Raw genomic sequence first — 12,410 nt, 5'->3', positions numbered from 1 at the left:
GATAGGATTCGAATCAAGCTCGCCAAAAAGTACTTACATTTGTCCCCCGCAGATAAGCCTCCAAGCAGCCCCCAAAGTCCGAATGCGACCATCTCAGGCGATCTTTGCCTGTTCAGCTAAACCTTCCATGATGCGGAGAAACGTGGGGGTGATATCCATGCATGGGTAATGCAACATTCCCGAGGTAATCTTATCTAATAGAGCAAGGGGATGTCACCTCTCGCTTGATAAGAGGAAGCTCGCATCTGGACGTTTATAAATTTGACAGGTGGTACACCGACTTCGCCTTTCTATCTTTCGCTGTCTATAACACCTTGGATACAGCATGTCGAGTGCAGAGCGCGCACCGTCGCCTGATGGCACAATGAAGAAAACGGACACCTTGGGCACTACTGAGGAGCCCAATATGCTGAAAGGTTATGGCTCTGTCCCGGGGGTGATGGATGAGGTGACCCGTGTCGTGGACCACAAGGCTGAACGGCGTCTCTGTCGGAAGTTCGACTATCGTCTACTTCCTATCCTAGCAATTATGTGTATGTCTACCCAATTCTGTCATTCATGCAGGACTGACTAGCGGCAGATCTATTCAATGCTCTAGACAAGGGAAATTTGGGAAATGCAGAAACTGATGGGATGAGCAAGGGTATGTGAGGTCCTCGATCCAAGCGGTAGGCACTGAAGACTGATTGAAACGATTAGACCTGAACTTCAAGCCGAATGAGTATAATCTCCTGTTATCAATCTTCTTTGTTCCATTCGTGCTCTTTGCACCGCCCTTCTCGATGCTGGGAAAGAAGTTTAGTCCAGCGCGCGTACTCCCAATCCTGATGTTCTCATTTGGTTCCTTCACGATGCTCTCCTCAGCCGCCTTCAATTTCAGTGGGATGTTTGCCCTGCGCTGGTTCCTGGGTATGTCCGAGGCTGCATTCTTCCCGCTGGTCATCTACTACTTGACCACATTCTACCGTCGTGGCGAGCTGGCTCGTCGTCTGGCTGTTTTCTACGCCGCGTCGAACATCGCAAATGCCTTCTCTGGACTCATTGCGTTTGGAGTGTTCCAAATCGAGGGATCTAATATCCCCAATTGGCGCTACCTGTTCATTATCGAGGGCGGCGTCACTGTTCTATTCGCTATATTTGCTTTCTTATATCTCCCACGGAGCGCTGCCGAGGCGAAGTTCTTGTCTGAGGAGGAGAAGGCACTAGCTTTCCATCGAATTCAAGTCGACTCCAGTGCAGTGGTCAACGAAGAGTTCAGCTTCCGCGAGGCCCTCGGTATCTTCAAGCACCCTAGTACATACGCCTGGTTGTGCATTGAAATCTGTCTTGGTGTGCCTTTGCAGGGTGTCGCGCTCTTCATGCCCCAGATCGTCGGGGGGTTGGGTTATCCCACCGTCAAAACCAACCTGTACACCGTTGCACCAAATGTAACAGGAGCAGTGATGCTGCTCGTGCTCGCCTTCTCCTCTGATTGGACCAAACTGCGATCACCATTCATTGTTCTGGGCTTCATGCTCACTTTCTCCGGGTTCATGATCTATGCATCCATTGACGATGTCCAGAAAGACATACAGATTGCTTATTTCGCGACGTTCATGATGACTTGGGGAACGTCCGCTCCATCCGTGATGCTCAGCACGTGGTATAATAACAACATCGCCCACGAGGGTCGCCGTGTACTGTTGACTAGTATCGGCGTGCCGTTGGCCAATTTGATGGGCTTGGTGAGCAGCAACTTGTTCCGGAAGCAAGATGCACCTAAGTATATGCCGGCCCTGATCAGCGTTGCTGCGTTCGGTGCTACTGGCGCTTGTTTGACGGCTTCTCTGGCACTATACATGTGGCTGGATAACAAGCGACGCGACCGTAATGATGGAGTCACGATTCGAGCACGGGATATTCCAACGGAGCGAATGAGAGACGGGCCGGCATCTGCTCAGTTCCGATGGTTTTTGTAAATGGAGGGTTGGGAAATCCTGTCTGTATTTAGTTGAGCGAAATCAATATATGATCCATCCATGGATAAACCCCGCGTTCACTAATCGTGGCACCGCCTTTTCACCAACACACCAACCCGGTGATGTGCAGAGTAGAGCTTCCTTTATTGGAGGTAGCTAGAGCCAGCCAATAGGACGGATTATAAGCCTGACATCAGCTCTCCGTTGTAAACTCGTATTGCCTCAATCTTATTTCAGCCCCCGCGGCCCCCGGACCCTTCCACTGGCGAAAACTCAACACCTTGTCATTGCGAATTTTTGAAAGGAATTTCGTCCGAATAAACCGATATGTCGCGAAAGGTTGATCAGATGCCGATGCCGGCAGAGGTTCTGCCGATGAAAGTTATCGTTGCAAGTCCTAGTCGGTGCGGAAATGTCGACTCGAGCCACGGGTGAATTCCGATGCTAACGAAGTTGTTAGTTCAGGGACATTGGGACTTTACCAGGCAATGCGAATCTTGGGTTACAAGACATACCATTTCTATGAATGTATTACCGTCCATGGTCTACCCCATATGGAAGTCTGCTCGGAAGCGATCACTGCTCAGTATAACAGACTCTCTGGGGTGAAGAAGTACAACCGGGCCGATTACGATAAATGGTTGGGAGAATACGACGTAAGTGCAATTTTTCACTCATGCGCATTTGAGAGAAGCGCACCTGACTCGTGTTCTCACCTAGTGCCTTGTTGAAATCCCAAGCATGATTGGACCAGATTTGATCGAGGCCTACATCGACGATCCCGACGTGAAATTCATCCTCACGGAGCGAAACCCAGACAAATGGGTCACTTCTGTCAATAACACGGTCGGACTTGTGATCGACATGCCCTATCAATTCCCATTCTCTATCCTCAAGTACTTCGATGCGACGTTGTACCGATTCCTCGCCATGAACGAACTCGTTTACCAGGCGATGTCTGGATGCACTAGACCTGGTGACGCCGAAAATGCTCAAAATCTGCGCAAGCATTATACCGACTAGTATGTACCGAAAGCAGCTGTTATTTTTCAAGATGTATTACGCTAACACCACCATCAGCATCAAAAAGGTGAAAGAAATCATCCCGGCTGACAGGTTGTGCTATATACGACTTGAAGATGGCCTCGACTGGGAGAATATTTGCCCGTTCTTGGGTGTCCCAATCCCAGAAGAGGCGTATCCCGGCCGCAATGAGCCCGAAAAGTTTCAAAAACTGGTTCAGGAATTTCTTCGGCCGAAGATGATGGCCGCTGTTATGTGGATAAGCGCTGTTGCTGTCCCAGCAATCGGAATTCTAGGGTGGGCTGCTGTCAAATATGGGCCATCAGCCCTTGCAGAGCTGAAAAGACTTTGATGTTTAACATATTCAGTCAAGACCAAAATATCTTCAATGCCCAGCCCTAGATCCGTTATCAAAAAGAACTTGAAAGACGAAGCAGAAAGCAGCGAAGTGGTGCTGGCAGCCCTACCCGTCTACCGGTGGACCTATGTTGTAGGGAGAGACGGAGCTACCTCGGGTGGATGTCACACTGATGTACTGCCTGGACATCTTTGCAACATTTGTATCGTGTGACTGATCTCACAGTAATGGGCCATTGGGCCCACAGTTCTCGCCCAAAGTGGCAATCTTTCAATCGGATCTGACGTGGTAGTCGTTCCCGAACCCTCCCACATCGAACAAATCTGATTCAGCTCACCGATGCCCAAGCGGACACGTACCTGCCCCACATCACGTGAGTGGAAAGTATATAAAACCATCCGAGGGGTCACGTCGTACTCCGAATATTTATCTGATTTCAACCTCTAATTCCACTTTACATGATATAAACAATGGCTTCCAATACCAGCCAGCTGTCACCCTTGCCGGCCGTCACACGGCATATCACAGGCCACAATGAGAATGGGAAAGCAGTAATCCATTCCTCTACACCGGCTGAATGGCAATCACTCGGAGAAAGTCAGATGGCATTCAACGTGGTTTACACGAACCAATTCGCTCCAGATCTCAACGATGATGCGGACATCAAGACCCACGAGACCTTGACACAATCGGACAAGATGGGTCTCGTTAACCCGGGTGGAACCGTGTGTCGCATTGTGGACTTCGCCCCGAACAACCCTGCTGTGGTTCACCGGACGCAGAGTCTCGACTACGGTGTGGTGCTCGAAGGACAGGTTGAAATGATCTTGGAAGACAGCGAGCCAGTTATCATGAACAGAGGGGATGTTGCGGTACAGCGGGCTACGATGCATGGGTGGCGCAACACCAGCCAGACAGAATGGGCCCGTTTACTGTTCGTGCTGCAGGATTGCAAGAAGTTGACGGTTGCTGGGAAGGAAATGAAAGAAGACCTGGGAATTGCAGCTGGAGTACTTAAGCCGAGTGGCAATAGCCAGGAGTAATGTTCTCAGTTTCTTCTGGGATAATTTGACAATGAGATTTAATGGTATTCAGAGCTCCAGCGCTCTATTGAATCTTGATTACTACCTTGCCAAAGTGGCTGCCGCTTTCCAGGAACCTGAATGCTTCCTTGGACTCGGCAAATGAAAAGACCCGGTTAACTACCGGGTGGATCTGGTTTGTCTCGTAGAACTGGATCATCTCTTCAAACCGATCCTTAGGACCGTTGATAATTCCCCTGAGTGTCACCGTCCGACGGAGAGCCAGCAGGTTGACATTCAGGCGGTCTTCATCGGCATCTATCTTGCCTGAGACATAGCCAATGCAGTTGATCAATCCCCCGAAAGCGATGCAATCAAAACTCTTCCGCAAGGTTTTAGCACCGCCAACTTCCAAGACGATATCGGCACCGTGGTTCTCAGTAATCTTCATCACTTCGGCTTCCCAATCAGGGTTGGTGCGGTAGTTGATAGTAAAATCAGCACCTAGCTCTTTAGCCTGGTCCAATTTGGCATCGGACGAGGAGGTGATAATAGCTGTTTACATGGTTAGCGTTTGCGTCCTATCAACGGTAATAATTCCCACTGCCTACCCTTCGCGCCAGCGGCCTTCGCAATCTGCAGTCCGGCGATAGCCACACCACCAGTTCCCTGGAGCAAGATGTATTCGTCCTTCCCGCCGTTCTGCCCCATCGGTCGCATGCCATTGATAGACATCCACGCCGTGACTGAAGCGATGGGAAGCGTAGCCGCCTCCTCATCTGACATGAAGCTAGGCGCTTTCACCAGGCCGTGGTCAGGGAACACGCGGTGGGTTGCGAGGACACCATCCTGCGGCAGTCCCAGACTTCTGCCAAGCTCCTTCTCAGTCACCTGGCCGGTTTGATGATCGGGCAGGAAAGTTGAGAGCACCCGGTCGCCGACTGCCCACTTGGTCACGCCAGATCCAACCTGCGTCACCACTCCGCACATGTCCGAGCATGGCACGATGGTGGCATCCTGTTCGGCGGATTTGTGATGTTTATACTCGCCATTGGTCACTTTAAAAGTCTCGGTCAGTATGGATCCTGCAGGTCTGTGCTTGGCGGACGACTTACCTTCCACGTCGCGGTAGTTTAGAGACACAGCACGGATCTCTACCAATACTTCGCTCGGCCCGGGTGCAGGCATTGGGGCTTCGGTCTGGCTAAGACTGTCAATGCCCTTCAAGGGCGTGATCCATTGTTGAACGGCCATTTTTCACCACTCTGAATAAAATATTCAATTGTGGCACGGCAACAAGTCAAGGATTGAAGCTGGTTATAAATCACGTTGGAGAAATTTGGAGAACTCCCCACCTGGGCCTGCACCCGTGGACCTTGGAAGTGCTGAGTAATCGAGGTTTTCTGCCCAGGTGGGCATGGATACGTCACTATCCTTTTCATAAGAATTTCCTCGGGAAGCACATTACGCAAATTTGGAAAACAAGAAGATCTGTCAGACGGGGTTCAAGAATTATGTGGGAGTGGTTCATGACCTATCAATCCAATCAACCCATTGCGCAGTGGTCAGGGCATACATAATCCGTCTCAATTGCTTCGCCACTTTTTCATGCCCGGGGATTATTTCAAGAAGCATATCAGTGAACTCTGGCGCAGCGGATTTCCGTGAATGACCCAGAGTCTGCCCAGTCGATCAGCCAAACTCTGCCATCAGGACCCAGGATCAAGTTCCGGGGCGCAATATCGAGCTATGTGAGAACCAGCCTGTCGAAATGGAATAGGGGAGCATCCTTTGGTGCCTGCTTAAGTGTTGAGTGATTCAAGTCGGCGGTTGAACAGGCCTGTAGTTGCTCCTTCGAGCCAAATGGGCCAGCTCCGGTGTCAGGAAATCAGTGACCACGGGCGACGCACGTTTTGCAACCCACAGGGCCAGGCTGCTGCTGCTGCTCCTGTGATGGCGGAATAGAGTGTTGAGCAGTGATCATCGAAGCAATCTGGGAGACGACGTCCACGTGTTCTGTCTGACTCAGGTCGTCCCAGCATTTCTCGACTGTTGTCCCTTTGACAAAATCCATGACCATGAGACATCTGCACCCGAAAAATACGCCTTCCGTTTCGATGTCAAGTACTCGATGAACCTTAGGCACTGGGATTGATTGTGACTCTTTCTCCTCACCCGCCCTTTATTGACTCCGCCTTTCAAGAATTAATGTCTATGACAGCCGCACAATACGTGCTCCTTGGTATGAATGGAGAATCGGCGCGGTGCTGAAGAGTTCGGTCAGGGCTTCATTTGGAACCGTGGAAGTGCCCTGTCCATCGAGAGGAAAGTGTTCAGGCTCTACGCCTTTTCCACTTTCAGGCTAAGAGAGGGTACCTTTTGTTAGCTGGATCGCAGTACGCTAACAGGGAGATACACAGTCCTACCTCATGTATATTGGGATCTGGTATGTTAGCCATTTCATGAAAGGCGTGTGGACCCTAGAACTGAGCCAAGTTCTCTGCTCTAGTGAGATTAAAAGCTGTAATCATTTAGATCACATACGATGTATGCCTGGGTGCCCGGTTCATACCTCAGGCATGTACCCTCGAGTTCGTAGGTTGTATGGTGGAATGTGAGAATGATAGATAGATTGAGATAGTTGTAGAAAGCTAGGTTCTAAACTAAAAGAAATCTGACAGATTCTTTAGCGTCGCATACGTTAAACGGAACTTCCCTATGCCTTAGGATCGACTAACCCATGTCCAACTGCTGTTCACATCGAACCTTGGAACCTTTCCCCACTTCAGCCCTCAAAGTTCTCATTTCAGTATTTGCTACTACCACCAAGATCTGCACTAGGGGCCGAATTGTGTTGACACCATCCTACATGGATGCCTTGTTATGGTGGCAGACTGAGTGCTCAGTTTCCTAGTTTGAGTACCAAGAGTTTCTTCCTCCTATGTACACACTGACATGGATTTCTCATGAAATCTTGGGCATATGATTCAGCTGTCTCTCACAGCTTTTCATCGAGATCAGCTTCGTTATTGTCCTCAAGTTCATTAACTACCTACGAACCTACGAGTCGATTCATCCTTACTGGGAAATATCTTTGTCCTCATTTCCTCTCATCGTGTGAGGATATGCCTATACCAGTGTAATGGTATTCAGGCTGATCAGAAGTATCGAAGCAGATCTATGTGCAAAGTCATGGAAATCTTCGACATCCAGTATACCGAGTACATCCTGAAAGCACAGGTCCTCACCCCAGGTTGGAATCTTCAAGCCGAGATCCGCAAAATGATTCTTGGTTGTTATGGTTCCAAACTACGTTCCTTATTCGTGCTACTAGGCCGGGTGGAGCTATCGATGATGGGAACCTTTTCTTGGTCCAGGACGGTCCGATATCCGTGGAGACTTTTTCTCCAAACAAGTTGCTTTGCGACACGTCGATGTCCTCGGGGTACTTGATTGCTGCTACTCTGGCGGCGCAACAAGAACAATAGTATAGGCTCCACGAGTGACCCATCTCTCACTTTGCTCTCAATTTACTTTATCTTTTGATCTATTGTCATGGGTGTTCCATTTGAAGGGCGTGATATGTATGGTATGTATGATATGTAGATAGTTGATGCAGATTCACTCTCCCAAAGGCTAAGTTCTGAGTATTTTAGGATATTACTTGTATTTAGTAGCTACGCATTGTATCACAATTATTCCAAGTCGGGTCAATGTGGGAAGTGCATAACGCGAACCAATGGATATTTTTGTTTGACTTTCTGAGGCGATGATTATGGGTCAAACACCCTACCTATGTAGGTAGCAAGACCGAGTATCTAGGCACCTACGTATGTAGATAGCCCAGCACGATAGCTAAGGCCCCGCCTCATGGCGGCTAGTTTGCGATACCGAAAGTGTCGCATGATATAAGACTACTTGCGGAGTCCTCGACAGGTTAGTACCTTTCGTAACAAGCGAAAAGTATCGCCAAAACTGCTTCTGTCTAGCAGTGGATAACCCTATGAATATCTCTAGGTGCTGATTCGACCATATTCCGTCTTCACATGACGGAAGTGCAAATCCGACGAGCGAATATATGATGCACACTAGACCATGCAGTGGGGCTTATCTCCGCCAAACTCCGACGTCCTTGCTCGACAACCCCATCTCCCTTCTTATCTTCTTCAACTCTCACGACTCCTTTCAAAATGGGCGACGCCTCACCTGCAGTTCCAGGAGATCATACGCACGAAATACCAGGTGCGTAACCCTCCATATCGGCATTGCCAAGTTAACTCATTCCCCGCAAGCTCATTTCCACCGCTCACCGGTTACCCACGCCTCCCCGCGTTTACCCCATGCCATCGCCCATCGAGGGTTCAAAGGCCAATATCCCGAGAACACTATACTTTCAATCGATGGCGCAATCCGGGCAGGAGCTCACGCTCTCGAGCTCGACCTTCATATCTCCCGCGATGGGATCGTGGTGTTATCACACGTAGGTGCACACACTCCACGATTTAGGACCACGCTCATCGATCCAAGGACCCAACCCTCATGCGCTGTTTCGGCATCAACAAGAAGGTCAGCGACTGCGACTGGGAGTATTTGAAAACTCTGCGAACTCTACAAGCTCCCCATGAGCCCATGCCCCGGTTGATCGACGTGTTGGAATACCTAAGTCAATCAGGCCGGGAGAATTTCTGGATCTTGCTAGATATAAAGGTAGCGAAGGGATTCTCCCCAACCTGCTCATTGTCTCTCCCAGAAGATTAACATCCCACCCACTCCCCAGCTCACCAATGAACCCTTCGCTATAATGGAACTGGTCGCCAAAACCATCGAGTCGGTTCCCATACCCACGAACGGACCCGACTGGCACAGACGTATCATTCTCGGCTGCTGGTCTGCACGATACCTGCCCGCGCGAGCAAAGCACCTGCCACGGTATGCAGTGACACTAATCTGTGTCGACTTGAGCTATGCGCGTCAATTCCTCCAAGTACCCCTTATTTCCTTCAACATCAACCAGAAGATCTTGATGGGCCCGCTGGGACGAGGATTCCTGGACGAGGCGCGCCTAGCCCGCCGTCAAGTCTATTGTTGGACGGTGAATTCACCGAATCTAATGCGATGGTGTATCCGACACGACATCGACGGCGTCATCTCCGACGAGCCGGGCCGATTCCGACAGGTCTGTGAGGGGTGGGAGAAGGAACGTTCGGGTGTATTGGGTATCCCGAATCCCAACTTAGATCGGATCACTTTGAGACAACGTATCGAGATCATCGCTGCGACGCTCTATGTCATTTGCTTTGGCTGGATCTTGAAGCGGATGTACCTTACTCCGGTTGCGCAACTGGAGTTTGAGGATCACAAGTCGAAATAGTTGCATAGCGTCTTGCTAAGGGTGCGATGGCATATTAAGGGTTAATGATAGATATAATGAGACATGATTTCGGGTTATTGAAACTTGGGAAAGAAGACATTATGTCCATTAAACTTGCAAAACCTGTATAAAAAACAATACGCTAACCAAACACCGAGCCGATAGAGAGTACATTATAAGCATTTCGGCGTCAAAAAATCAACAAAATACACCCCGTATGATGGCCCAAAAACAACAAAACCTGCCAATGGGGCGTTCTCAATGGATACAGATGAAGATGGCCCCGATGCGATGGTAAAACAGACGATCAACGCCAGTGCCAGTGCCAGCGAAGCCAAATGGGTGAGTAGCACAGAGGGTATATCGCAATATATAATTGAATGAAGAAAGCGGGTGATGAAATCCGCGGTAGAGATGCGGAGAAGAGGAATGTGCAACTCAGAAATTTCTAAGGCTCGCGTGGAAGAAGAATGAGAAGATGATTTACTCAAATCATCATAAGCCTAGTTGTCCGTCGTTCGGGGAACCGTCCTCCACCGCCAGGAGGGAATCTAGCACCGGGGTGGAGACCAGGCCCCGGCCCCGGCCCCGGTCCATGTCTTCCGCCAGGTGGAGGGTACGAGCCCGGTGGGAAGTGGCCAGACTGGGCCAAGGGAGACGAGGGCAGAGTTGGTCGGCGACGACCAGAAGGACCAGGAGGTGGTGGTGGGTGGTATGCAGCAGCGGCTCGGCGAGCATCTCTTTCACAGAAGACTTCGCCATTCCACTCGAAGTAGTCGCCCTTCAGAAGGACGTGGCATGTACGACACTGCAGACACTGGGTGTGAAATCGACGACGGTCTGAGCGCCCAGGGTTCCGTTCGACGGTCTCCAAGTAGTGGCCCTCAATTCCGGTGTGACAGCCGGCGCAAAGGGACCCGTTACGCTCGTGGTAATGTTGTGCGCAGAAGGGTCTGTTGTTGAGGACGTAGAAATCGGCTGTTTGGAAGGGAGAGTGGCACTCAAAGCAAACGAAACAGCCACGGTGGTATCGACCTGTGAGACGGCCGTCCGAGGATGAGATTGATTTTCCTGTAATTGTCTCGTTGCAACCTTTGCACTTCCCCTTCGAGCGTGTCGCGGACCGGGTTGGTGTTGCTGGTGTTTGTGGTTGTGGTATGGGGGCTGTGAATGATCGTTGTGGAGGGGGCTTTCGGGGGATAGACTGTTTTGGTTGTTGTGTGGTCGGAGTCGGGGGTATGTCTTTCTTCTCCGAAATCAATGACACACCACCTTGGTTGATTGAAGGGTCAGTAGGTGAATCCGGGCTGAAGAAAGCAGCTGGGATAGGAGGGACATCTTCCATGGTGCTCCGCATACGGCCGGGTACTTCTACAATCGTCTGTCGAGTCCGCGCGGGCAGTTCTTCGACCAAGGGTCCTAGGTTGAGCGGATCGGTGGGCTTATGCGGGTTCAAGCTGACATCGGAGGGAAGACTGGACATGGAACTACCACTGCGTGCATCGGAAGGCGATGAATCCGAGCCAGAAGTTTCAGAGTGATTCATTTGGTCCTCCAGACCGAGAGCCCGGGCGAAGCTAGTGACGGAGAATGCACTTGTCGTACTTGCGTTGGAGCTTTTCCTTGGCGCATCACTGCCTGGCTCTGTTGCTGCCGTTGCAGGGTGAAGGTGGGTTTGTGCAGAATTGAAAGCGGTATATTCAGGATGATCCTGGAACTGTGTCGAAGGGGGTTCCTCCGGCAGATCTTGTAGTCCAGTGGTTGGGCTCTGGCCTTTGGGAATACCAAAGTCGAATCCGCTGGCTTCCTCCTTGCTAATCCGGGATGAAACTACCGAGACATTGGAATCACGGGGGAAAGAAGTATTGTTGGGGGTGCGGAGAGGTGCCAGTGGCACCGGTGGTGTGTCGTCCATAAATGACCGGAAACCACGGGAGAGGCTGTTCGTTGATGACCTCGTTGTGGAATCGCCGTAGCGACTGCTGGCGAAAGACGACCGGTAGCTGCTGTTGCTCACTGCCGACTCCCCCTGTGATGATTCGTATCTGGGGACTTAGGTGGCAGCGGACTAGGTGGAAGGTGTATATTCTCTGGGGTTGGACTCAGCGCTTGTCCCGGCGGAACTGGTGGTAGTGCTTTAAGCGCAGTCCGATCCATCATTGGACTTGGTGTCCTCACTTCAGTCGGTGACCGGTTTCCAGGCATGGGGAATGAGAAAACCGAATCATCATTCAGACTGTGTTGAGACGGGCGCACCATGGAAGGAGGTGCTGGACTGGCAGGGAGAGGTGATAGATGGACACTGTTAGCTGGTGTCGGCATATTTGGCTGCAAAAATGCTCGATCTATATGTCGGATTAGTCGCGGATCCCTTGCACTCCCCACATGGCAATTGAGACATACTTGCAGCGGAGGGGGTCTATGGCCGGGGGAGGGCCCCGGCCAACCTTCGTCTCCATGAATCGATCCGAATCGAAGCCTGCCGATGGAGGGGGTGATGGAATTGTTGTAGGTGCGACTGCTATAAAGTCAGCACGTTAACTAGGTGTTGAATATTTTCAAAGCCTACCAAAATCATTTCGAATGCAAGTATGATCCCCCATGGAGGAGATCTCGACGTTGCACCCACAATTGGAGCATTTTATGGTGGGCAACATGCCCATGTTCATTGAAGCCAT

The 12,410-nt window shown here is 50.6% G+C and overlaps 7 protein-coding genes across 7 annotated transcripts; 4 read left to right on the top strand and 3 right to left on the bottom strand.

Annotated features, from left to right (window-relative positions):
* Positions 1–325: 325 nt before the first annotated feature.
* On the top strand, positions 326–1,958 carry N7489_009696 (putative MFS transporter; the record flags this gene model as incomplete). Its single annotated transcript, XM_056715446.1, has 3 exons — positions 326–533; positions 581–643; positions 700–1,958. 3 exons carry the CDS (start codon positions 326–328, stop codon positions 1,956–1,958), a joined length of 1,530 nt encoding a protein of 509 aa, XP_056563068.1.
* A 327-nt stretch (positions 1,959–2,285) lies between these two features.
* N7489_009695 (sulfotransferase family protein) lies at positions 2,286–3,333 on the top strand (the record flags this gene model as incomplete). The annotated part of the gene is made up of 4 exons (XM_056715445.1): positions 2,286–2,362; positions 2,419–2,614; positions 2,679–2,980; positions 3,039–3,333. The coding sequence occupies 4 exons, from the start codon at positions 2,286–2,288 to the stop codon at positions 3,331–3,333; spliced, it is 870 nt and encodes a 289-aa protein (XP_056563067.1).
* A 476-nt stretch (positions 3,334–3,809) lies between these two features.
* On the top strand, positions 3,810–4,382 carry N7489_009694 (cupin domain-containing protein; the record flags this gene model as incomplete). Its single annotated transcript, XM_056715444.1, has 1 exon — positions 3,810–4,382. One exon carries the CDS (start codon positions 3,810–3,812, stop codon positions 4,380–4,382), a length of 573 nt encoding a protein of 190 aa, XP_056563066.1.
* Positions 4,383–4,446: 64 nt separating this feature from the next.
* Positions 4,447–5,615, bottom strand: N7489_009693 (zinc-dependent alcohol dehydrogenase family protein; the record flags this gene model as incomplete). Its single annotated transcript, XM_056715443.1, has 3 exons — positions 4,447–4,916; positions 4,973–5,419; positions 5,477–5,615. The coding sequence occupies 3 exons, from the start codon at positions 5,613–5,615 to the stop codon at positions 4,447–4,449; spliced, it is 1,056 nt and encodes a 351-aa protein (XP_056563065.1).
* A 634-nt stretch (positions 5,616–6,249) lies between these two features.
* Positions 6,250–6,435, bottom strand: N7489_009692 (Aminoglycoside phosphotransferase; the record flags this gene model as incomplete). The annotated part of the gene is made up of 1 exon (XM_056715442.1): positions 6,250–6,435. The coding sequence occupies one exon, from the start codon at positions 6,433–6,435 to the stop codon at positions 6,250–6,252; it is 186 nt and encodes a 61-aa protein (XP_056563064.1).
* Positions 6,436–8,551: 2,116 nt separating this feature from the next.
* Positions 8,552–9,732, top strand: N7489_009691 (glycerophosphodiester phosphodiesterase; the record flags this gene model as incomplete). Its single annotated transcript, XM_056715441.1, has 4 exons — positions 8,552–8,603; positions 8,654–8,841; positions 8,889–9,068; positions 9,112–9,732. 4 exons carry the CDS (start codon positions 8,552–8,554, stop codon positions 9,730–9,732), a joined length of 1,041 nt encoding a protein of 346 aa, XP_056563063.1.
* A 487-nt stretch (positions 9,733–10,219) lies between these two features.
* N7489_009690 (LIM domain-containing protein) lies at positions 10,220–11,647 on the bottom strand (the record flags this gene model as incomplete). Its single annotated transcript, XM_056715440.1, has 1 exon — positions 10,220–11,647. The coding sequence occupies one exon, from the start codon at positions 11,645–11,647 to the stop codon at positions 10,220–10,222; it is 1,428 nt and encodes a 475-aa protein (XP_056563062.1).
* Between the last annotated feature and the right edge of the window lie 763 nt (positions 11,648–12,410).

The sequence above is a fragment of the Penicillium chrysogenum genome (genome assembly GCF_028827035.1).
Source record: "Penicillium chrysogenum strain IBT 35668 chromosome Unknown utg000005l_segment0_segment0, whole genome shotgun sequence".
Taxonomy (NCBI): domain Eukaryota; kingdom Fungi; phylum Ascomycota; class Eurotiomycetes; order Eurotiales; family Aspergillaceae; genus Penicillium; species Penicillium chrysogenum.
Note: the sequence above shows the minus strand (reverse complement) of the source record. Positions and strands in the feature narration are given on the sequence as shown.